This window comes from Notamacropus eugenii, chromosome 3, assembly GCF_028372415.1.
Source record: "Notamacropus eugenii isolate mMacEug1 chromosome 3, mMacEug1.pri_v2, whole genome shotgun sequence".
Classification (NCBI taxonomy): domain Eukaryota; kingdom Metazoa; phylum Chordata; class Mammalia; order Diprotodontia; family Macropodidae; genus Notamacropus; species Notamacropus eugenii.
Window position 1 is genome coordinate 256052154 of NC_092874.1, and position 24570 is coordinate 256076723.

The following is a 24570-nucleotide window of genomic DNA, read 5'->3' on the forward strand; positions in this document are numbered from 1 at the left end:
CCTTCTATTCCATCTTCTCCAATACTTTGCCCCCTCTGTCATCCCACATTTCTTCCCTACTTCATACAAACACACCCATGTCTCCCCATTCTCAAAACCTCCTCACTTTATGCATCCATCCTGTGAGCTATTGCCCTATATTTCTTCTTCTTTTCATGGCTAAACTTCCCTGAGCAGGCTGTTTATATAATCAGTGCCTCTGTTTCCTTTCTTTTTACTCTCTTCACTCTGTAGTCTGGCTTCTGCTCTCTCCAAAGTTAGTAATGATCTCTACCAAATCTAATGATTCTCCCTCCCCCCTTTAATCCTCATCCTTCTTGATCTATATAGCCTTTGGCAATGTCAATCATTCTCTTTTCTTTGATAAACTCTTTCTAGATTTTTGTGACACTGCTCTCTCCTGGTTCTGCTACATGTCTAATTGCTCCTTTGCTGGATCTTCATCCAGGCCGTACTCACCAAGTGGAGGTATCCCTCTAGGACCCCTCCTGGGCCTTCTTCTCTATATATTATTTCAGCCCTCTTCTCTTTTTCTTTCTATGTTATTTTCCTTGGCGAATTCATCAGCTTCAGTGGATTCAGGTAATGTCTCAACATGTTGTCAGATCTGTTTGTCCACATCTAATTTCTCTCCTGACCTCCATTCTTGAACCTTCACCTGCCTATTGGACATTTCAGACTGGATGTCCTATAGACATTTTAAATCCAGCACATCCATTACTTAACTTATTATCCCTCCTTCCCTAATACTTTCCCTAATGTCCTTCAGGGTACTATTCAGGGTACCACCATTCTCCTAGTCACTCAAACTCAAAACTTAGGGAGTCATCCTTGACTCCTCCCTCCCCCATTCAGTCAGTTGTCTGGACTATTGCAATATCTTGTTTAATTTTCCTGCCTCAAGTCTCTCCTCATTCCATTCTGTCTTCTACCCAACTGTCAAATTGACATTCCTTAAGCCCAAGTCTGACTTTGTCGCTTCCCCTCCTTCACATTCATTAAACTTCAATAGTTCCCTATTACTTCTAGGGTCAAATATAAAATCTTCTCTTGGACATTCAAAGGCTTTTGTAATTTGGCCCTTCGGCCCTTCTAGTTGTCATCCACCTTAACCTGACAACACCCCCCTCACCCTTCAGTCCAGTCACTGGCTGTTCCTGGCACAAGACACTCCATTGCCTTACTTGCAAGCATTTTTCTCTGGCAGTCCTCCATGCCTGGTACTCTGTCCCTCCTTACCTCTGCCTCCTGGGTTTCTTTAAGTGTCAGCTAAAGACCTACAGGAAGGCTTTTCTACCCCTGTTAACGCTAGTACTTACTCTTTGAGATTATCTCAAATTTATCCTGTTATAGAGACTGTTTGTATGTTGTAGTTTGATTGTTGTCTCTCCCTCTGGACTGTGAGCTCCTTGAGGAGAGGGACCTTTTTTGTTTTTGTTTGAGGGTGGAGTGCATCTTTCTCTATATTCGAAGTGCTTACTCAGTGCCACATATTAGATACTTTAAAAAAGTTGTTGATTGACTTCTCAGCCTTCTTATACAAATCTCCCCTCCACAGATTCTGTAGTCCAGCCTAACAGACCTTCTTACTCTCCTTGCAGAGGTGTTCCTTCTCACTTCACTGGACCTCATCTATTCTTAGTGGCTCAAGTTTTCTTCGTGTATTGGCTTAGATGCCACCTCTTAATTAAAGCCTTTCCTAATCCCCTCCAGCCATTAATGTCTCCCTTACAAAATTACCATGTGTATATTTTGTATATGCTTCTAAGTAGACAGTCTGTCCCTCCTACTCCTACCCTGAGGGCTTCAGGAATTGCATACGTGTTGTTGTTTTTGTTTATTTTTATGAATTTGAAGGTTATAAAGTAGCACCTCATGTTTGTTTTGGCTTGCTGTTTTTTGTTATGAAGTGGAGCATATTTTGTATATTCATTTATAATTAATTTCCCCTCTTGTGAATTATGTGTTCATTTTCTTTTCAATTGTGAATTGATCAAATTGGATATTCTTATACATACTATGAATTCTGTATGCCAAATTTTTATCTACTCTATTCATTATGAAGATTTTCTCCCTGTATTTTTTATTTTTTTCTTGTTTGCATTGTATTTTTAATGTACAATTAATTTTTTTTATGTATCATAGTAAGTCCGTTCCACTTGTTTGTAGTAATTTCACTTCAATAGATAAAAATTTAAGAACATAGAATCATTGATCTAGAATGGGGAAGGAATTGTAGAAATCTTCTAATCCATCCTCATTTTACAGATGAGGAAACAAGCCCATCTCAGTGCAATGACTTGCCCAAGGTCACACTGGTAACTCAGTAGGTGGCTGTCAGGACTTTGGCGACACCAAATTTGTGTTGCACCAAACCATACTGCCTTTGTATTTTATTAAAAAAATATTTATTTTAATCTGAACTTAAGAAATAAAACAAGCATTTCCATAGAGTAGAATAGAAGAAGAGATGATTGTATGTGAAACTTCAAATCTATTATGTACAACTTGCTATTCCTTTTAAACCTATAATAAAGTATTGTTATGTAAATTTCTTTTTTTCCTTTTTTTTCTTCCTCTCACACCTAGTTCTCACTCCTGTCCTAGAAATGGCTACCATTGGACACAAGAGTGTGTGTGTGTGTGTGTGTGTGTGTGTGTGTGTGTGTGTGTGTGTGTGTGTGTATAAAACCATTCTATACATTCTTCTATTTATGAGTTGTTTCTCCGGATGCAGATAGCATCTTCCTTCGTATACCTTTTGTAGTTAACTTGGGTAATTATAATAGTCAAAATGACTTGGTCACTCATATTTGTTCTTAACATGATATTATTGTTACTTTATACACTGTTCTCTCATTTCTCTCAATGTTCTGCTTATTTCTCTTTATGATTTTTGTGTGTCTATTCATGTTTTTCCAAGATCATCAAGCTCATCGTTTTTTGTAGCACAGTAATATTCCATCACAGTCATATATCCCACTCTCCAATTGGTGGGTATCCCCCCACAATTTTGCCACCACAAAGAGAGTTGCTTGTAAATATTTTAGAACTTATAGGTTCTTTTCCTTTTTCTGTGATTACTTTGGGAAGCAGATATAGGAGTGGTATTGCTGGGACAAAGGGTATAGGCAGTTTAATAACTCTTTGGGCATAATTCCAGATTGCTCTCCAAAATGGTTGGATCAGTTCACTGTTCCACCAATAGTGAATTAGTGTTCCAATTTTTCCACATTCCCTCCAATGTTTGTTGCTTTCCCCTTTGATCATTTTAGCTAATCTGATAGTCTGATAGGTATAAAATGATATCTCAGTGTTCTTTTAATGTCCATTTCCAAGAGTCCAACAGCTTTATCTTAGGCCAGGCATAAAAACAGGGCTGTGGCAAAAATAAATGATAATGTAAGGCCATGGTCATCAGTGAGGTTTATTTATTGGAAACTTTCCACAGTAGGGCCTTGACTGTCACATATCCCCTTTGTCAAGGCTATTCATGAATAATGAAAGACTAGCTTGCATTGTATAATACTAATTGACAAATAACCTTTAGAATTTGCAAAGGTCTTTACATAAATTATTGTCTGTGAGGTACTATTATTCCCTTCCTACAGCTGGTAGATACTGAGGTATGGATAGTTTACATGGCTTCTCATAGTGACACACCTTAGAGGTAGAATGTGAACCTAAATCTTTCATATTCAGAAGTTCTGAAAATCCCTTACAGGTCTAAACTGTGATTCTCCAGTCTCTCTGGCAAGAAGATTTAGGTTTAAATTCAAGCTCTGCAACATCACTTTTGTGATTATAGGCAATGCCTTTCATTGCTCTTGGAGTGTACGTATTTGTAACAGGAAGGGACAGCAGTAGTTGACAGTGAAGTTTCTTCTATATCTAAAATCCTGTGATTTTAATTGAAGTAGATTTAGTTGGATATCTGTTTATGGTGCCATCTGCTGGTAAAATGAGTTAATTATCTTTGGAAAAATAACTGGTAGGTAACGACTTTCCTTTTTATGGGTTATTTTCAAATGTTTATGCATATTTTCTCAGGTCTTCTTGGTGTGTCTAGTACTTCTCTTTCTTCTGTAGTATTTTTTCTATATCTCCCCTTTTCCTTATCACTGAGTCATTTCCTTTCCTGAGAAATCCAAATATATTCAGATGTAATATTTTGAGAAATACTCTAACCTAACACATGACTTGAACTTCTTTTACAATTATTGAGATTGTTTTAAAATATGGACTGCTTACTTGATTGATATATAGTAATGACTCTTAGAAAATTTGGAATTACTGTGTATTATAGGGAACAAGTCAACTCTGTATATACGGCAGTTTAAATTTGTCTGACCTCCCCCAAATGTTTTGGCTTACTCATATGATGTAGATTAATCCCATATTATTTCTTACGTTATACTCCATACCTGTTCCTTTCTTTCTCATATTCTTACTACTTATCTTTTCCATTTAAAATTGCATTTGAGATGTATTCTTATTTCTTCATTAACCTGTGAAACTGCTATAGCTAGGAGTGCCTCCGCCTGTCAACTTCAGGAAAATTCTTTTACATTAGTTCTAGTTTACATACTGCAATATAGAAAACCTTAGAATATAGGCTTGGCAGTTCTTCGACATTATGTAATCTGGACCCTTCATTTTTACAGCTACAGAAGCTGTGACCTAAACAGTGGGTTAGGTAACTTCTCCAGCACTACACTAATTTTTGCCAGATGTGGGTCTAAGACCAAGAAGGGAGTGTCATTGTTAGATACCATTCTTGGCTTAACAGGGAATTTGATTTCTAGTGATTCAGTTTACTCATATCATATGTATGTGTCTATATTCCATACTGCAGACTTTCAGGAATGTGATTTCATTTATATTCTCCCTTGTACAGCTGGGGAAACTGAGGAACAAAAAAGTTCTGAAATCCCTTCCAGCTCTAAATCTATCACTCACTAATCTCTGTAGTGGAAAGATTTAGTTTTAAATCCAACCTCTGCCACTTAACCTTTGTCACCATAATGCAGACTGCAGCCCTCTTATGCTGAATAGATTGGCTTCCTGGGTTGCTGTGGCTAAAAAAAAATGTACTTGTTGCTATTCAGCATTGTAGTGAAGAGCCTATCCCTACTTAACCAGGTTTTCCCTTAGATGACAGATACCTCTAGTATTGACTCTACCCCTCTTTTAGTTTGCAGGAGGTAGGCCTGGTGCTATATGCCTCTCCTCCAAAGATCTCCAAGTGGTTGTAGGACAAATAGCTACTACTTCACAGGCATTTTTCATATATTTAGAAAGCATCCTTAGTAAGTTAATTCCATTTTAATAAGCTACTTTTCTATTTTAAATTTCTCTTTCATAGGAAATCAAGCCTCAAAGCCATTATAACCATGGATATGGTGAGCCTCTTGGACGTAAAAGCCACATTGATGATTATAGCACATGGGACATAGTCAAAGCTACACAGTAAGTGTTTATTTACTATTTTGATTTATAGGATTGTAAATCCATCTTGAGCTTGTAAATAGCTTAACATTCTTATAATTTTACTTATTCCTTTTTATACGTATAAACATTTTAAGCATAGTTTCTTCTTAAATCCTAATCTCTTTATACTTTAACAAAACAAAGAACAATAAGACTTAATTGAAGAAATTATTTGGCATTCCAAAAGAAAAGTTTGGTATTTCTTTTCATTTCCCTCTATCATTTAGTGGTATCTAGAAAAGCCTTTGTATGATGCATTGAGTGTTGTGACTTTCAGATATGTGAAATTTTAGCTAAAGAACTAGGCCATCATCTCATTAAATATTGTTAATTACAAGATAAACTCTCCTTGATAAGACAGAAAGCATCTAGAGGAGGGCAGCCATAATGCTAAAGGCCCTGCAATCTTGTCATGTGAGGATTGATCAAATGAACTTGATGGTGAAGTTTATCTTGTAGAAAAGACTTAGGGACACATGATAGTTGTCTTCAAGAAAAAGCTCACATCCTGTATTGGTTGATTGGGGGATGCTATAAACGTAATATGTTTATACCTCAGCAGAGCTTTTGACAAAGTGCTATGCTTGTGAATAAGATGGAGAATTGTGAATTGGCTGGATGATACACAAAATGTAATGATGTAATGGGGTCATTATCTTGGAGGAATGTGTCTAACCCATGCCTTTGTTCTGTTTAATATCATTATTAATGAAGGCATAGATGGCACACCTGCCTAATTTACAAATGACAACAAGCTTGGAAGGTATAGCTAACATGGATGATATTCATGATCTAATTAGGTCTCATGTGAGTCTAATTAATAATATGACATGGAAGCCAGAAAAGCTCTAGGCTACATTCATAAAGGCGTAGTATTCTGAGTGAGAGTGATGATGATTTTGCTATTATTCTGCCCTGGTCAGGTCTCTTCTAGAATACCATGTTCAATTCTGGGTACTATATTTTAGGAAAACATAGACAAACTGGAACATTTCCAGAAGAAGGTAAACCAGGATGTTGAGAAGACTCAGAACATGCCATATTAGGAATGATGTGTTTTGTATTTTAAGTAATAGAGGGCCATTGGTTTTTGAATAGGGAACTAACAGTCGGAATTCTGCATCAGGTAGCTTATTTTGGTGGCTCTGTGAAGGATGAATTAGAAAAATAACAAAAGAGACTGAAGACAAAGATTTGGATTAAGAGACTTTTAAAATATATTCATATAGAGGTTTAGGTAAGAGTTAGAAGAAAGATTGTCAAGATAGAATTGAGAGGACTTGGCAATTAATTGGTTGTGGGGAGGCAGGGTGAGGGTTAAAGTTTAAAAAAATGACTGGGGTTTTGTGTTTAGGGGACTTAGATGTCATCGGCCGAAAGAACAGGAAAGTTGACGAGAAACAGCTTGGAGGAGGCACAGAGATAATGAATTCAATTCTGAACATACTGAGTTTGAAATGCCAGCCGAATATCCACAGCCTTTGTGTCTGTCAGGCAGTTGTAAGTGTGAGACTGGATGTCAGAAGAGAAATTAAGAGTATAGATACAAATTTGAGAGCCATCTATATAGACTTGGTAATGGAAATCAATTAACTCATAGAGGAAGACTTATAGAGAGAAGAAAAGATGGTCTGTACCTTGGTGGACACTCTTAAGGAGCCAGCAGAGAAACTAGGCAAGAAGCTAGAGAGGATACTGAGGAACAGTCTGATAGTAGGAGGAAACCTAGGGAGGAGAAAATATTAAGAGAGAAGAATATTAGTCAATGTCATATTCTACAGAAAAATGAAAGAGATTAAGTGGGGACTGAAAAAGAGTTTTGTCATCCATACCCATCTTAAATAGTGGTGAGGAATGATAGTTAGCCAAGAAAGTAGGGAACCCCGATAAAGTGGGAAGGAGTGGATAGTGTGAGAATTAATTCTTGATCGTGCATTTAGTATTTGATTTTACTCTATAAGTGATTTTATTCTGTAACCATATTCTGTATTCCACGTAACAAGCCTAAATGTCTTCTCTGTCTTTGAGTGAATAAGCTCATGCATCTACAATTTCAATCTTTCTCTGAAGTTAGATACCAAAGGCTTTCCCCTAGTCACTGTTAAAGAAAAACTCTGTTCTCAGTACTCTCATAAAACATTATCTCAGCATTTCTTTCAAGGTTTGTTGTTATCCTTGAGAAGCTGAACTAATTGACCTTGTCCCACATTTCAGAAAGGTGGTCATATAGTCCTTCAGTCACCAGTAAGTCCACATACCTGGGTCCCTATTGGTGACCTCAGGATGCAACTGAGACCCCTAAAATGCACAAAAGCATTCCTAACAGATAGAGGTGGCCATCATCAGGGGGCTGTATGCCTTTCTTTGGTGTAACTTTCCTGGAAGTAACCAGTTATGATTCACCAGTCCCAAGATGTTAGCAATCTTGTAAGTGATATCTTTATTCTCTTCTTTGTTTTGTTCTTATAAAAATAAGTTTCACCTTCAGTTCTGGGTCTTTGGCGTAAATAAAGGCAAACCATTGACCTTTTATTATTAGATTGCATTCCCCTGGTAAGAAATTATATGTTGTGCAAAGGAAACTTGCCCCAGTTTACCTTTCTGTTAGATTTCATATGCTACAGTAGACTTTTCCTTAAGGAAGTGAGTGCCTAATTTTTGACTCTGAAACAATATATGTTTAAGATTTTTGAGCATTGTGAAGGTCTTGTTTTATCTTTGTCTGAGAAAGCATTCTCTATTATGATATGCAGAATTTACTTAAATGTAGTTTTGTCTAATTCCCTTAAAACTCAATGCTTATTTTCAGTATAGAATAACATCAGAGTTTCCTATTATCTGTTAAATTTTAGAATATGATTTTTGGTAGAACAGCAGTGTTTACTTGACTAATAACTTTTTAGCTGACTTATTGACATTTTTACATATCATTACTGTAAATTTACCTGCTTTTTATGGTGATAGTAAATCTTATGGATATATTTGCAGAGTTGCTGGTTAGTAAAGCAGGAAAGTTTTGCTGTGCCAACCTTTACTTTAGGACTCTTTATGATTAGTAATACTAAATGAGCAGCTAGGAGATTATGATTTTTTTGTAGTCTAATTATTTTTACCCTAGGAAATTAATTATTACATATGAAATGTTTCAGACTGTATTATGCATATGAATTTTTAAAAGTAAAAAAAAAATAATTTTAAGAGGTCCCGCATAATGGCTAATAGCAATTTCTTTGTCTTTTTAAATGCTTGCATTATTTTCTTCTTTTTAGCTTTAAATTTCTTCAGAGATATTAATAACATTGTCACCAGAATTTTCTTTTTCTTTAAGATATGGAATATATGAACGCTGCAGAGAGTTGGTGGAAGCAGGTTACGATGTGAGGCAACCAGACAAAGAAAATGTCACGCTTCTCCATTGGGCTGCCATAAATAACAGGATAGATCTAGTAAAGTATGTGTTTTTGATATCTGTGAATATTGGTTGGTTTTATTTTAACCGTGACTTTCTTTATAAAGATCTTGTTGCTTTTAGTATTTTTTCATTTTCCTCTGGCCTCCTCTTTGTTTCTTGTTTCCTTTGTGAAGAGTTCAAATCAAATACCATGTAAGCAATTGTTATTTAAAAATTCTTATTTAAAATTTTCTTTTTCATGAGGAACTTTGCAATCAACAAACACAAACATTTAAATATACAAAGAATAAGAAAAGATTATATAAGGACAATTTAAATTTTACCTTAGATTTTTTTGATTGTTTTTATATGAAAATATATTTTTATAGAAAAATGTTTATATGATCATTTTACAGACAAAAGGTCTGTAAAACATTGCATACATATACAAAAATAGTCCCATTCTTTCATTAGGCTACTTACAAAACTGTTTAATCATTGCTGTTGTTAACTCTAGTGTTTTTTGATTATTTGGCTGTCTGATTGGTTTAATCTAATTGGTTTTATTTTATGCTCATAGCTCATGAAAATATTTATTACATAACTTACTGATAAAAATAATAATAGTAATTTGGCAGCCTAAATGCTGTTGAATCTCTTTTTTGTTATTGTTGGAGGAGAGAGGATTTCTAATACCCTGTTTAGGGCTAATGCTCTAACGTGTGTGTGTGTGTGTGTGTGTGTGTGTGTGTGTGTGTGTGTGTGTGTGTAATAACATGCAAAGCTATTGTAACTGCAATATTGAAATTTCGGAAGGAGTCATCTGCTGCTGGCTTCTCTTACTTCCCATGTAGGGAGAGTTTGTTCTGGGACAAACAGGACTGAATTTTAAGGGGACTGGACATGGAAGGAGTTAGAGAGAATGAATGAGTGTGTAACTGACTTCATTCTAAAGCCACATGGAAATCTTGGAAGTATTCACCACTGAGTACATTTTCTAGCTCTTTCCGTCTTCATTCGTAAGGGAGGTTGACTTGTGATTGCTTATTAGTGCTTGCCAGACATTGCTTAGGGAAAAAAAGCTACTTTCTTCACGATAGGATTTAGGCTTGGAAAGGGAAGGTAGCTGTGATCCAGTCCTACTTCCTCATTTTCCAGATAAGGAAAGTAAGAGCCCAGACTTACCCAAGTTCACATAATAATAAGTAGGTGAATCAGGATTTCTACTCAAATCCTCCAGCTCCAAATCTAGCTCTTTCTGCTATTCAACACTGACTTTGCTAGCAAGTCTCTGAACTCGCTGAGGAAGGGAGAATGTCCAGGAGACAGGGAATTAACATCCACCAGTGTCTTTATTGGGTGATGGAAATCAATTGAGTGATCATCAGAGTAAGAGAAGTTACTGAGGGATGGTGGTAGAGGGGGAGAGAGCCAGAAGTGTCAGGGAGGGCACAGCCATCACAAGGGAGTCTGGAAGGGACAACTAGTGTTGATAAGGGTGGTCAGGATGACTCTTGTCCAGAGGGAGGGGATGAGGAAGAAAAAGATTTAAGGTGAAAGCAAGTTTGTTGCTCAGGCATTCCTGAGGGCATGGTGGAAGGGTGGGTAGATTTTGAGTAGGAAGTTGTGGGGGTCAGGGTAAGAGAGAAGGGAACAAGAGAACAGGCAGTGGGGGGTGGAGCTCAAGGTTTGTACAGTAACACTGTAGGGTTGAGAGTCACTGGCTTGGGAAAGTTATGACAGGTAGTTTGCTAATCATTGAGGAATGAGTTCAAACAGGCTGTGGTCATCCCTATGGGTCTAGACATCTGGTATGGAGCTGTGGTAAGATGGAGGGCAAGCATTGAATTTAAGAGAAGCTGACCTTCCCACCAAACAGAGGTTCTTGTCAGAGACTTAGCAGTAATTGGCTCAGGATGGAGTCATGCTATGCCCCAGGCAGCCATATGTAGGTGGAAAGTTGGAGGAGGGGTGGTTTAACCATATTAGGGGGTAAAAAGTGTTGGGGGTGGCAGGAGAGCAGTGCTCTGGGAGGGCACATGAAATGACTGATCCAAGCAAGGATCTTAATTAGTGCTTTGTTGCTTTTCCTGTAATACTGAATTCTTTCATCAGAGTTCTTCCAGTGATGAAAATTATCTCCGTGTATTTCTAGTATAGATTGTAATGTTAAGTTATTGGCTTAAATTTGTGAGGTGACTATCAAAAAAATTCCTTACATATAATAAAAATTTCAGGGATAGAAGGAAGCATGTCTGGAATAAAACTTTCTTTGTTTTACATTCCATATAATTTCACAGTTTTTATGTTGCTATAGTAGTAATAAAGTTGCTAAATTTTTCTTTCTTTCTTCACAGATATTACATATCGAAAGGTGCTATTGTGGATCAGCTAGGAGGAGATCTGAATTCAACTCCACTCCACTGGGCCACAAGGTTAAAAATTAGTTCTGAATTTCTTTTCTTCTTTCTTGGTTTATAACTGAGCAGTTGTGTTCAGAGGGGTTAGATCTCTGAATCATTAGGAAAATTCATGTACTAGTACGTACAGATTTTATATATGAATGAATTTGTCTTTTATTGTCTGCTTTGAAAGCCCATCTCTTTTTTTTTTTCTTAAAAGCTTCATGGGAAATTTGCAGAATGTCATTCTATTTATACAACTGCCTTATTTTTTTTTATTTGAAAAAATGGAAAATTCACCGTTTAATAAATTTTCCATTCTTATATGCAAAGTGAGCATTTGATTAATGGTAATTTGAGCAGCTTAAAGTGTCAGTTGTTAATCTTGATTTAAAAATGCTTCACGTTATTTTATTTAAGAAAGTTATCATTAACCTGAATGAAGTATTTGGTAGAGTTTTACAAATTATAAATTCATGAATGTGTGCTGATAAATATTTAAATAAAAATGAAATCCAGTTTTATATTCTGTATTTTCAGTGTTTATGGTCACTGAAAGTTCTATTTTCCTAGTTCAAAGAGCTTGATATGCCTCAGCGTTCATTCTTTTTCGTTTTAGACAGGGCCATTTATCAATGGTTGTACAACTTATGAAATATGGTGCAGACCCTTCATTAATTGATGGAGAAGGATGTAGCTGTATTCACTTGGCTGCCCAGTTTGGACATACTTCTATTGTTGCTTATCTGATAGCAAAAGGACAGGTAAAAATACTTTGTTATTGTTCAGTTATTTCAGTTTTATCTGACTCTTCATGACCCCATTTGAGGTTTTCTTGGCAAAGATACTGGATTAGTTTGCCTTTTTCTTCTCTAGCTTTTTTACAGATGAACAAGTGAGATAAACAGACCTGCCCAGGGTCACACAGCTAATGTCTGAGGCTGGATTTGAATTCAGATTTTCCCAATGCCAGGCCTGGTACTCTATCCACTGTGCCACCTAACTGCTTACTTACATTATATTTTTATTAAATAGTTTTAAATAATTCAATTTTATATGTCTAACACCATTATGGAAATATGTGGTGAGTACCGGTTGGGCTAGTATTTGAAGTTTATCTGAGAATGTAAAAAGAAAACAACAAACTTCATTGGATTAAAGGTTCAGCCTTTGAGAAAAGTACAAATATATGTGTATTTGGATGTAGATGTACTTTACATATGTGTAAAATATTCCATTCTCTCATCTTACAAGTCCTTTTCAGTACCTTATTGTGGAAGTGACACTTCTCAAAGTCTTTGGGAGCAAAACACTCCCTAGTTATTAATGGTGTCTCCTCCCTAAATTATCTTATATTTACTTATAGACATACATCTTTTATTCTGCCAGTTGGATGGGACTTCCTTGAGGGCAAAGATGTGTTTTTGCCTTTTTACCCCCTAATTCATAATTGTACTTTGTAAGTGTTTAATAATTGTTTGTTGAATTGAATTCAGTGGTTTTTAGATCAAGACATTGACTTCATTATCTTATTACCAAAAAAAGTAATTTAATTAATAGTACTATTAATTGGTAAACATTATTGATTTAACTTAAAGATTTATTCCAGGGATAGGGTTCAAACCTGGGACCTAAAGGCCACATGTGGCCTTCTAGGTTCTTGGGTGTGGCCTTTTGACTGAGTCCAAGTTTTACAGAACAAATCCTTTTGTTAAGGGAATTTATTCTGTGAAGTTTGGATTCAGTCAGAAGGCTGCATTTGAGGACATCAAGGGCCACATGTGGCCTCAAGGCTGCAGGTTCCTCACCCCTGATTTATTCTGATTTAATAATATTGTTATGTTGCTACATGCCATGATATTGCTATATTGGATTACAATATCCTATTACAGTGCTATTTTTTTCAGCACTTTAAAAGACATTATTAACAGCATCAAGCAAAAACAGTTGAATATTGTATGTGAAAAAGTTACAAATTAAGCAGATTGCTCAAGGAAGTAATGATTTAGCTACTCCTATTCTATCTTTGACTCCCAGGCTGTGTTTAATTTTAGTAAACATTAATTTTGTTTGCAAGTATTTTTTTAACACAAATTTCTGCTGTTATAAGTCAGGATATTTCTTTTAGCCAGGAGTGGTAATGCTATCACATGTAACCCTTCAATAGACTGACCTTTGGGGCAGGGCTTTTCTTCTTATATAAAAGAGACTGTCAAGAATAAATTGATAACACCTTTATTGTTGATTCATATCAACTAACATTAAATGAGTTCTGAGCTTCCTGCTAGATGTTGGGGTAAAGCATTCTCAGTTATCTTTCCAGAGAGATTTCTTAAAAAGTAGAAAATCCTTTTATGCAAATGCAAAATCGTAAGGATTTCATAAGAAAACAAATCATTATTTCAAAAACAAGATTTGAATCTTTAAAGGAAAAACCAACAAGCTATTTGCTAGTACCAAGAGAATTGTTAAAGGAGCCCTTTGAATTCAAAGAGTGGTGATTATTAATAACTTTTTTGTGATTCATACAGTACAGTGGAAATGTGGGGGAATGAAAAAGCATCAACAGTTGTGATTAAACCTCTTTAGAAACCCTTGTTTTTCTTCTCTCTTACTTACCTAAGGTTTCCATCTCCCCCCTCCCCTCCAAAAAAATTTTCTTCTGTTTCATTCTTCTTTTTCTCTCCGTCTGCCATTAAAACAAATACAGACCGAGAAGATTGCCTTGCAACAGTACACACCCTGAAAGTTAACAAGTAAAAGGGCATGTCTGCTGAGGATTAGTGCAGGGTGAGGAGGTTGTTACATTCTGATGTGAGGAATACTTGTCCCAAGGGATTAGACTTGTGGGTTCTAGTGTGAGTTTTGCTAGTTAGTGGTTGTATGACATGAGCAAATCTTTTAACCTCTCTTAGTTCACTTTTCTTATTTATAAAGTGAAGATAGTAATCCCTAACCTTCTTATTTCATATGGCTGGTGTGAGGTAGTAATTCTGAAAGCACTTTGGATACTTGTAAAGTGCTTCACAGTAATCTTTTAATTATTGAATTGCAAAGGATAGCAAAAATAATTCATGAGCAGTAGGAAAAAAAAAGGTGATCTGAGTAGGGAGAAAGTAAGAAAATTTGTAACTTCATTCAGTAAGGCTGTTTTGCCAGACTCAAAGGAATTGAATCCTCAGTGACTGAAATAAATGGCTGAGGTGACTGCACAGCTGCTGCCAGTGATCTGTGAAAGACTGTGGAGAACTAGTATGGTAGCACACAAGTAGAGAAGGGCAAATGTCTTGTTTTTCAAAATGAAGAGAACATTCTAAACTAGAAGTCTATGAGCTTGACTTCAGTTCTTAGCAAAATTCTAGTATGTATTATGAAGGTTTCTAGAGGTTCCTGAACTTCTAGTGAAGAAACTGATGATTATGAAGAGCCACCTTGATTTCATTAGAGATAGAAGGTTAATCTGACATAACCTATCCTTTTTTGATGGGGTAAATAGGCAAACCAGAGAAGTACTGCATATATGGTTTACCTAGGTTTTAGCAGGTGATCTGAAAAAGTCTTTCTTGTTCTTAGTGACAAAGTAGAGATGAATGCTAGTTGATAGGGTAAATGACAGAGGAGCCAGAACTGGTTGGATGACCTGATTCAAAAGTAAACATTAATGGGCCATATCAGCTTGGGAGGAGGTCTCCAGTGGAGTGTCCCAAGGATCTGTATTTGGCTCTGTATTATTTAACAGAATATAAATGACTTTTCGTAATGTCATTGATGATGTTTGTCAGATTTGTAGATGGCATAAAGCTAGAAGAGCTAGCTAGCTAGTGTATTAGATAACTGAGTCTGGATCCAAAAAGGTTTTGATTATGTATTTATTTGTTGTGTTCCCCCATTAATTCATAGTCTCTTTGATGGCAGAGACTGTCTTTTGCCACTTTTTGTATCCCCAAGACTTAGCACAGTGCCTGGCACTTAGTAGATGCTTAATAAATATTTCTTAATTGATTAATGAATGGACATAAACATTGGATTGTGTGTGGTAATATTAAATTTAATGTAGATAAATAAGTTAGAAGTCTTACACTTAGTTTCAAAAAAATCAGTTTTGTAGCTATGTGGGAAGCATAGCTAGATAAATATCTTTGAAAAAGAACTGGAGATTTTATTGGCCTACCCTCCTATGTATTCTGCTGTGGTGAAACTGTACCTGTACTGTTTTGTTTCAAATTTTAAGAAAGAAGATAAGCTCTGACCTTGAGGTTAGGCCAGATAAAGATTGGTTGAAGGAAGTAGAGCTATTTAGCTTGGAGAAGATTGACAAGGGATGTTATAACTGTATCCAAGTATGTGGAAAGCTGACACATAGAAGAGGGGAGACAGGATTGTTTTTATCCCAAAAGACAGATATAAAAGCAAGGTAGAAGTTGGGAAACACTGAAAATTTAGGCTTGATGTGAGGAAAAACTTCCTAACATTTATAGCCATCCCCAAAGTGTAGTGCCAGTGCAGCTAAAGTGAGGAAAGAAATGAGTAAAGGGGAAAAAATATTAACAGAAAGTTACTCTTATAAAGTCTCATTTCGTGTGTATGTGTGTGTGTGTGTGTGTGTGTGTGTGTGTGTGTGTGTGTGTATAGAGACAGAGAGAAAATCGTTCAAATTTATACGACAAAGGAGAGCCATTTCCCAGTTGAAAAATGGTCACAATATGTGAATAGGCAAATTTCAGAACAAGAAATATGGACTATTAAAAGTCATGTAAAAAATACACTAAATCATTCTGAGGTACCACTTCATACCCATTAGATTGGCAAAAATGACCAGAAAAAGGAAAATAATAAATGCTGGAAGGGTTGCAGCAGAACAGGTGCATTAATGATCTGTTGGTGGCTTTGTGAACTGGAAAGCAGTTTGGAAACTTCTGTAAAAGCTATTAAAATTGTTCATAATCCTTGATGTAGTGATGCTGCTAGTAGATCTGTATCTTCAAGAGATCAAAGAAAGAGGAAAAGAAACCAGATGTATTTATGGTAGTTCTTTTTGTGGTGGCAAAGAATTGGAAACTGAGGGAGTGCCCATCAGCTGGGGAATGGCTGAACAAGTTATGGTATATGAATGTTTATAATAAACTATTGTGCCTTAAGAAATAATGGAGGTTGTGGTTATAGAGAAACCTGTGAAGACTTATGTGAACTTAAGCAGAGTGAAGTGAGCAGAGCCAGAACAGTTTTAACAAAATGAAAACATTGCAAAAGCAAACAGCTTTGAAAGACTTAGGAGCGCTGACCACAGAGTACTCAGAAATGCATTCTACTTACCTACTGATGGAGGGATGATGCTTCAGTGCAAATGGAAACTTCTTTGGGGGGGTGAGAGGGGTGAGGGATGCCCTACGTGGGAATTTGCTTTTCTTGAATATACACATTTGTAATGGGAGTTTTGTTTTTCTTCCTCTCTCATGGTGGGGGTGGGGCATGGAGAGAGAGAATGCAGATCTTTGTTAAAATGGTTATGTGTGAGTGTGGGTGCCTGCGTGCTTGCTCTCTTTTGTTAGATTTGGAAAGCAGTTTTATGATAATAGGAGCTTTGGTTTCAGTATGTTTGCTACCAACTTTTTAAAACCCAAGGTAGAGGAAGAGAAATTGGAATTATGTCTTTCACTTTTCTGCAATTGACACAGTTTCAGTTCTACATTTTCTTTTTGACAGTAACTTTCTTAAATTTGAAAACCAGTTGGTTCTTTTCTTCCACCTACCCAGAAGATTCTTTTTTGACATCTTACTTGTTTGTAATTCCAGCTTTTAGACTTTATCTTGAAAGGAGGGTCGTATCTTTTATATGAAATTAACTGTCAGATATATTTTGTCATTTCTACTTTTGTAGGTTGTAAGCATTTTTTGTACATTAAATTTACACATTTATACATTAAATTTACATTTAATTAACATAAGTTAATGAATCATATTATTGTTATTAGAGCAGCTTTTTCTATCTTCATGCTACAGGTGATTTAAAAGAGAAAATATATGCTTTTATTGTAGTCAAAGGTTAGGCCTACCCAAGCTTTTTAAAATGCCTTAAAAAATCAATCATGAAGCAATAGATGTAATAAATAAACCTCAGACTTAAATTACCTGAAAATAATCCTGGGTCTCAAATAGGTAACAATTATTAGTAAAGTTAAAACTTCAAAAAAAATTCAATATCTTAAAAGGGAGAACTGAAAAAGTATATGTTGATAAGATAATTCAGAAATTTAGTGAGGCAAAGTAGTTAATTCAGCTGTTTAAGTAACAGCAGTGGAACAATTTATACTTATTAGTTGTTACCTGGACTAAATTACCTTCAGTTATGTAGGTTTGAACATTCATATAATTCCCCAAATAAACAGCATATTTTTAGTACCTGACTTCTTTTTCTCTTTATTAGGATGTAGATATGATGGATCAGAATGGAATGACCCCTTTAATGTGGGCAGCTTACAGGACACATAGGTATGTGCTCCTTGTAAAATATTTGTTCAAACCACTGTCAGGAGTTTTGTATAATGGATAATACTTGTAAAATTTAGTGAAGGGAAAGTAGACTCCAAGGGCCTTGAAGGCAGGGATGATTGTCTTCTTCGTCTTTTCATGCTCTTATAGCATTTAACAGTGCTTTTGTACATAGTAGTTGCTCAGTAAAAGACTTTGAAATTTTTGGTTATGTTTAAAAAATTAATTACTTTCCCTCACTAAATTGTATACATGCCTTATTATACATGAATTTAATATATGTTAAGATGCTCTACTGTTTTAAAAATGAATAGTTTTCATATTGTTCCATGCATTGCTAATTACAGTACTTTTCAACCCTTTTCATATTTTTCAGAAAAAAGAAATGATAAATTATTTTTCAAAAAATTGATTTGTTTTTGTATGTGACTTGAGGATCTAATGTTTTACCATTATTTATTGTTTTAGTTCTTAAAAATACCGATCCTTAAATAAGAAATAGAAAGTTTTCAAGAAATCACCAACTTTTCTCTTCTAAAGAATTATTGATTCAGTTGATATTGCTTATCCTTAGCACTTAAAGACAGTACAGTGTTTAGAGTAAGGTGGAATTTTGCCACAACAGAATGTGTGGCCAAAAACCATTTACCTGACATTTCTGTTTTAATGTCTATATTTCAATTACAGTTTTGTTTTTTCCCCCCAGTGTGGATCCAACTCGATTGCTTTTAACATTTAATGTTTCAGTTAATCTTGGTGACAAATATCACAAAAACACTGCGCTACATTGGGCGGTACTAGCAGGAAATACTACAGTCATTAGTCTTCTTCTGGATGCTGGAGCTAATGTTGATGCCCAGAATATCAAGGTAAAAGTACTTTTAAAATATTTGAGAATATGAAAAATGCAATGTTAAGTGCTTCAAAGAAGTGTGGGTTTTGAAGTTTTAATGAGCTCAGTATATTATCAATAACCTTGTAGTTTACTCTCATTATTTGAAGTATTGAAATAATTATCATATTTTGGTTATGTTTGTTAGTGCACTGGAGCTCTCATTACAATATTAAATAATTTTTCTTTTTGATTGATTAAATAAAAATTTATTTGAGATTTCTAATTTCTCTTTGTGGTCACATCCAAGAAAGATAAAGAATAAGAATTTAAAAGAACTCATTTTGTATGTAAATGGGAAAAGGTTGTGTTGCTATTCTTATATTTGGATTCACCATAGTTCATCTTTATAACTGCTATTAGCTGTTCCTGAATACTCTCAACTTCTCCAGTTATATTTGTGAATTCCTGTATATGAAGTTCTTTCAGACTCTTAAACCATAATGTCTTCTATTAATAACGTATATTCATAAATAACTGTTCTTAGTGAAAAATGTTCCCTGTTTTGGTCTACTTCCTAGGTTATTTTCAGAATCACATTTCTTAAATTTCTGAGTGATTTGTTAGAAAACAAATATCATCTAGTTTGAATCATTTAAAGAAAGTTTTTAACCTGATATAGCCAATCAGAAAGTAGGTCATCATTTGCTGGATCAGGGTATCTTTAATGTTCCCATGCATTATGCCTATCTTATATGATATATAGAAATGTATAAGTATAAAGTCACTGTTGTCATTACAAATGTACCAACTTTAATTCTATTAAGTGGCTGATACTTACCTAATTGTAATATTAGAACATTATAATTATTATTATACATTATAATATATACATTAAAACAATTTTGTATATTTCGGCTTAGGATTTTAGGGAGTCCATTACTTCTCGGTAAAATAAAGAAATAGATGAGCAAAATAGCTTCATTCTTAAAAAAATAAAAATGAACAGAATTACATTTTGATCTTACAATAATTTTCTTTCTTCATATTCCTTTTAGAGAAACTCAGAAAGGTGTAGAAATTGAGCGAAGAACCAGAAACTTTCATTTTGTATTTATGTATGCCAGTCTAGGTTTACAGTCTGAGCGAAGATATGAAATGATGTTTTTGGTAATAATTGATAACTTGGAATTTTTATGGGTTTTAAATCTATGAGTCACAGATTATATAGTTGAAGTATGCCATAACAGTGCTTTTGTCTAAATTTTATAGCTTTGCTGTATAGCATCTTTAAATGATGCATAAAATATTTATTGAATATTTACTATGATTATCATATAGTGGTTGTTCCAAATCCCTCCTTTGTTATATTCCTCCATGTGTTATGCAAAATAGAGTGAAAGTAGATTTTTATTAGTTGGAGGTTTAAGGTAGAACTTTTTGGTCGCCGTTTGTTACAGTTTAGTTGCTTTTGAGTCCTCAGTGAAAAATTTTGTTGAACAAATAACCTGACAGTAGCTTCTAAATTAGCTTCATTCTTATAATGTTGAAAACTAATAAAATTTTGAGACAATGGCCATAGCCTGAAGAAAATGCCCTATGGAAGTTTCTCAGTAAACTCCTTAAAATGTTACAACTACACCCCTTATTTGAATATTTCCAAACTCCTTAGTAATATTCACTTTAAGTTCATTTGCTGAAAACTAGACTAGTAATTTTTGCCTCTTGTTCCATTTAGCTCATCTCTGTATTCTCCTCTTGCATTCTATCCCTTACTCCCTTCCTCTGTCTTTCCTGTCCTGCCTCTTTATTTCTTTATGCCTCTGTTCGTGTAGCTTCTAGCAATCTAAAGGTCAGCTCAGCTCCAATACTCAGTTTGACTCACATTGCCTTTAGTGGGTAGTTTCTAGAGCCATTCCATCTACCATGCTCAATCTAGCCCTGCTTCAAGGCCATAGTATCTTAAACTCCTTGTATGTGTTCAGTTGTTTTTCAGTCTTGTCTGACTTTTCATGAGCCCATTTGGAATTTTATTGTCAAACATACTGGTTTGTCATTTCCTTCTCCAGCTCATTTTACAGATGAGGAAACTGAGACAAACAGGGTTAAGTGACTTGCTAGTAAGTACCTGAGGCCAGATTTGAACTCAGAAAGATGAGTCTTCCTCACTTCGGGGCCAGTGCTTTACTGTGCTACCTAGCTGCCCCTTATGCTCCTTACATCTGGCTGAGCTGCTGAATCCATTATCTCCCCAGGCTTTCCCAGAGCTGTCTCAGCATTCCCACTCCTTTTTCCCTGTAATCTTGTTTTTACCTAAATTAAAGTCTTGGTAGAACAAGTTGATGTTAAGCTGACTATAATTGTAAATTCCAGAGCCCTTGGAAAAGTTTGCCTCATTTTGTATTTCTTACTTAAATCCTGTAAGAACGTTGATAAAACCATTAACATAAAATAAAGAAATCTTAACCAATCTTCTTTACAAATAGACTTTTCTTGGTGACAGGAAGACTTATATTTTGCTTATTTAAAGAGTAGCTACACATGAAACTTCCAAGATAAATATTCTTGTACTTTTATAAGAACAGATTATGCTTCATCTCATAAATATACACTAGCTAGAGGTATTCTTGTTCTCTCTCACCGCTACTTAGAACTGTCAGAAACCTTGCAGATTTTAGTAATAAACTTGTTACTATTAATAAATTTATTTTAGTAATAAACTTATTTAGAAATAAGTAAAATATAGTAATATGTTATATAGCTGTACCTTGTTATATCCCAACTTGACCAGCGAAAGTTCATAATTATAGTTAGTTCAATTCAGTAAGCACAGTACCTAGTGTGTTCAGAGCATCATGTAGACCCTGACAGAAATTCCAGATTTAGATAAAAAACTATCCCTGATTTCATGCTATAAAGCATAGTAAGTCAGTTACTTGAAATCTTAAAGTTTTAGAATTTTGAGACCCTCCCCATAGCTGTTTTTCATAGTTCAGAGCTCTTTTATAGTTTATATTAATTACATGGCATTGAAATTTTAGTATTTTAGTTTTTGGAATAAAGTGATATTTTAATTAGATATGTATTTGTATTTGTGGGAGATAGAAGAATTCTGTGCCTACTTGGTTAAACATATTTCTTATCATTATGGCATGATATGATAAAGGAAAGGGAGTTTGCTTTCAAAAAGAGGCTCATGTTGTTAAGATGAGGAAAGTAGAATTTTATCTAAAGTTTTGTAAAGTGTACAAGACATAAAATAGTGAGACCCTTTCCAGCTGTTCTTGGTGTCATCAGAAGTCTACTTCTAAAGAGACTATGACCCATGAATGCACGTAAATAAGTGGAAAATTGGATTGGATACTAGTCAGATTCCATTACAACACAAGGTGAAAGTATTTAGATTTGTACACAACAGGCATATTGACTACAATACAGTTCTATTAAAGCAAAAGAATTATTATTCAGTTCTAAAATTCAAACTCATTAATTTTTTGGGCAATTTTTAGCGACATATCAGTTTTCGTAGCTAGATCAGGTATCAACTTGTATGTAAAATAGAGAGCTATGCTGGGGTAATGTAGTTTATATATGTTTCCAACACTTTTGATTCCTTCCATCCATGTTCTATACACCTTTTAAAAGAAGTGTGTTATCGGGGAATTTATTATTCTGCTTATCCCATACCACTGAAAGGACTATAACCTAAAAAGTGACATTCAGTTATGCCAGTTTTCCTTACCCTCTGATCAGGGATGAATGAAGACTAAATTTTATATCATTATTTAGCTAAATGACTCTTACAGTGGCATTAAGTAGGCATACCTTAGTGTTGCTTTATTTTCTAAAAAGCTTGAAATAATCAGGCAACTTCCAGACCTTTGGAGGAGTATGTATGGCTTGATCTTATTTATAAATTTTTGAAAACCAGTACCAATATTTGCAGTTTCTATCACTATTTTGAATAGTGGTAGAAATTGCAAATATCAGATCTCTATACCAAAATAAAAAGGAAACAAGCTTTTATTATCTCAATGGAAATAATATTTGAAGGCTGTTAGCGTGGAGTAGATAGCTTGTTTGTAGTACTGGTTTAAGGTAGTTGTTTTAAAATTGTAGTATTAAATTTGAGTATTTCAGATTAGAACAGTTCTCATATTCTCAAATTATTATTTAGGGCAAGTTAAATTCTTAGCTTTAATGAGATACAAATGTCATATGACTTGTACATTAATCTCAGTTTATGGGATCTTAGTATATGGCTTGATCTCATTTATAAAATTTTGAAAAACACATTGTCCCCTGAATAATTCAACCCTATGAATTAATTTATAGGATTTTTGCTTTTTAAAAATTTTATTTAGGAGCTCTTTATACATATACTACCTTTTTAAGGAATAAAGATAATTTTTTTTTAAATTTTAAAAATATTGCTGATCTAGCTCTGTTAATATTATGAGCAAATGTTGATGTGGTTTCTTGGGATGAAATAAGAAACCATTTTCAGAAAAGTTTCTGTTACATTTTAAGTTCCTGACCTTGAAGGTCACCAAAGGAGTAATTTCCCTGGGTTTGAGAATGAAATTCAACCTTAAGCTAAAGCTTAAGCTAAAGTCAGGCCAAAACTAACAAAAGGACATTTTTTACTGTTATTTGCATAGTATTTACTAATATAACCTCCATGTCAATTTTTTTTTTCCCCGCTGATACATGGAGTGATTAACTATATACATGAATTCAGATCCCTGGTTTCATTATAACTATCAAAATTATTCAATTGTTTATTCTTACTTCCAGCTGAATATAAAGATACACTAAAGTAGTCAGATAATTAGAAGATTAGTTGAAAGATTTCTTAAAGCTCCCTCAATTTTTTTATCTAGGCAATCCTTAGGTGTCACATGGCCCTCTAGTGGAAGGGATGCTCAGCTGGAACCCGAGGCAACTGCAGGATATTCTCTGGGAGTTGTTCCCCCAAAGGGATTGCTTTTACACAGGTAATCTTTATAGTTTGGATTAATTAGCTGGTGTTAAATTTAGTACCTGGATTTTTTGAGTAGGTAAGGTATTTCAAATTAAGGACCTACTTATATTTGTAGAGAATTGAGCTAGATTAGCCTGTACCCCATTGTGTGTGACCCTTTTTTTAAATTAAAGGATTTTTTCTTGTATTTTGGGGAGCCTTTAAAAAAATTAGGTTCCATTCCTCACAAAGATAAAAGGTTCATAAAAGTTAATAAAATGCCCTTAGAGTTACATATAATTTTGATGTTTTTTCCCTTTGATCTTTTGAAAGACAATCTCAGTAATTTTCTTGCCTTTTTTTTTTTGAGGAGATATGAATCCTTGAGAAAGGACTTTAAAAAATTTTCTTTTTGTATTCGAAAAAGTTTAAGTGGGAAATTTTAACTCATTCAAACCTTTAAGTATTCTATAAAAAGAAATACTCTGATAGGAAAAGTTAAAAGAGATATACAATTAAAATTGAAATGCTGACTTGTTTCTCATTTCCTTCACACTTTATTACTGTAGAATTCTTCATTTATCAGGGTAAAATCAGAATTATGGACTTTTCTAGAAGGACAAAGGGATTTGTTCTAAGTCAAGAATGCCAACCCAACCTCTGGTAAGATGAGTTAGGGATCGACTCATATGGTTATTTCTCTATTCTTTTTCTTCAGTTTCTTCTTAGAGCTCTTGGTATCACCATGATGAAATTGAGAGAGATTTAGCATGACAGAACATTATTTTGTAGTAGTTGTTCCTTCTCATGACCTCCTCCAAGATGGTGACATAAGTGGGGAACAAACGTAGATTAAAAATACCTATGATCCAGCAAGTGTTAATATACCTACTTTTTGATATGCATACTAATTCACAATGTGATCAAGGATTGAATATTATAGATTAATTATTGAGTTTTGAATATATTTTTTTCTTATTCTTAGGAAAGAATTAATAATAGA

General features: G+C 34.6%; 1 protein-coding gene across 2 annotated transcripts in view; it reads left to right on the forward strand.

Annotated features, from left to right (window-relative positions):
* Nucleotides 1–24570, forward strand: part of ZDHHC17 (zDHHC palmitoyltransferase 17) — a 104103-nt gene that overhangs the window by 35118 nt on the left and 44415 nt on the right. For both annotated transcript variants that reach the window (XM_072655434.1, XM_072655435.1), the window contains exons 2-7: nucleotides 5366–5469; nucleotides 8819–8941; nucleotides 11239–11316; nucleotides 11903–12047; nucleotides 17708–17772; nucleotides 18479–18641. In XM_072655434.1, coding sequence (XP_072511535.1) covers nucleotides 5366–5469; nucleotides 8819–8941; nucleotides 11239–11316; nucleotides 11903–12047; nucleotides 17708–17772; nucleotides 18479–18641 — 678 coding nt within the window. The remainder of the gene's footprint in view (nucleotides 1–5365; nucleotides 5470–8818; nucleotides 8942–11238; nucleotides 11317–11902; nucleotides 12048–17707; nucleotides 17773–18478; nucleotides 18642–24570) is intronic.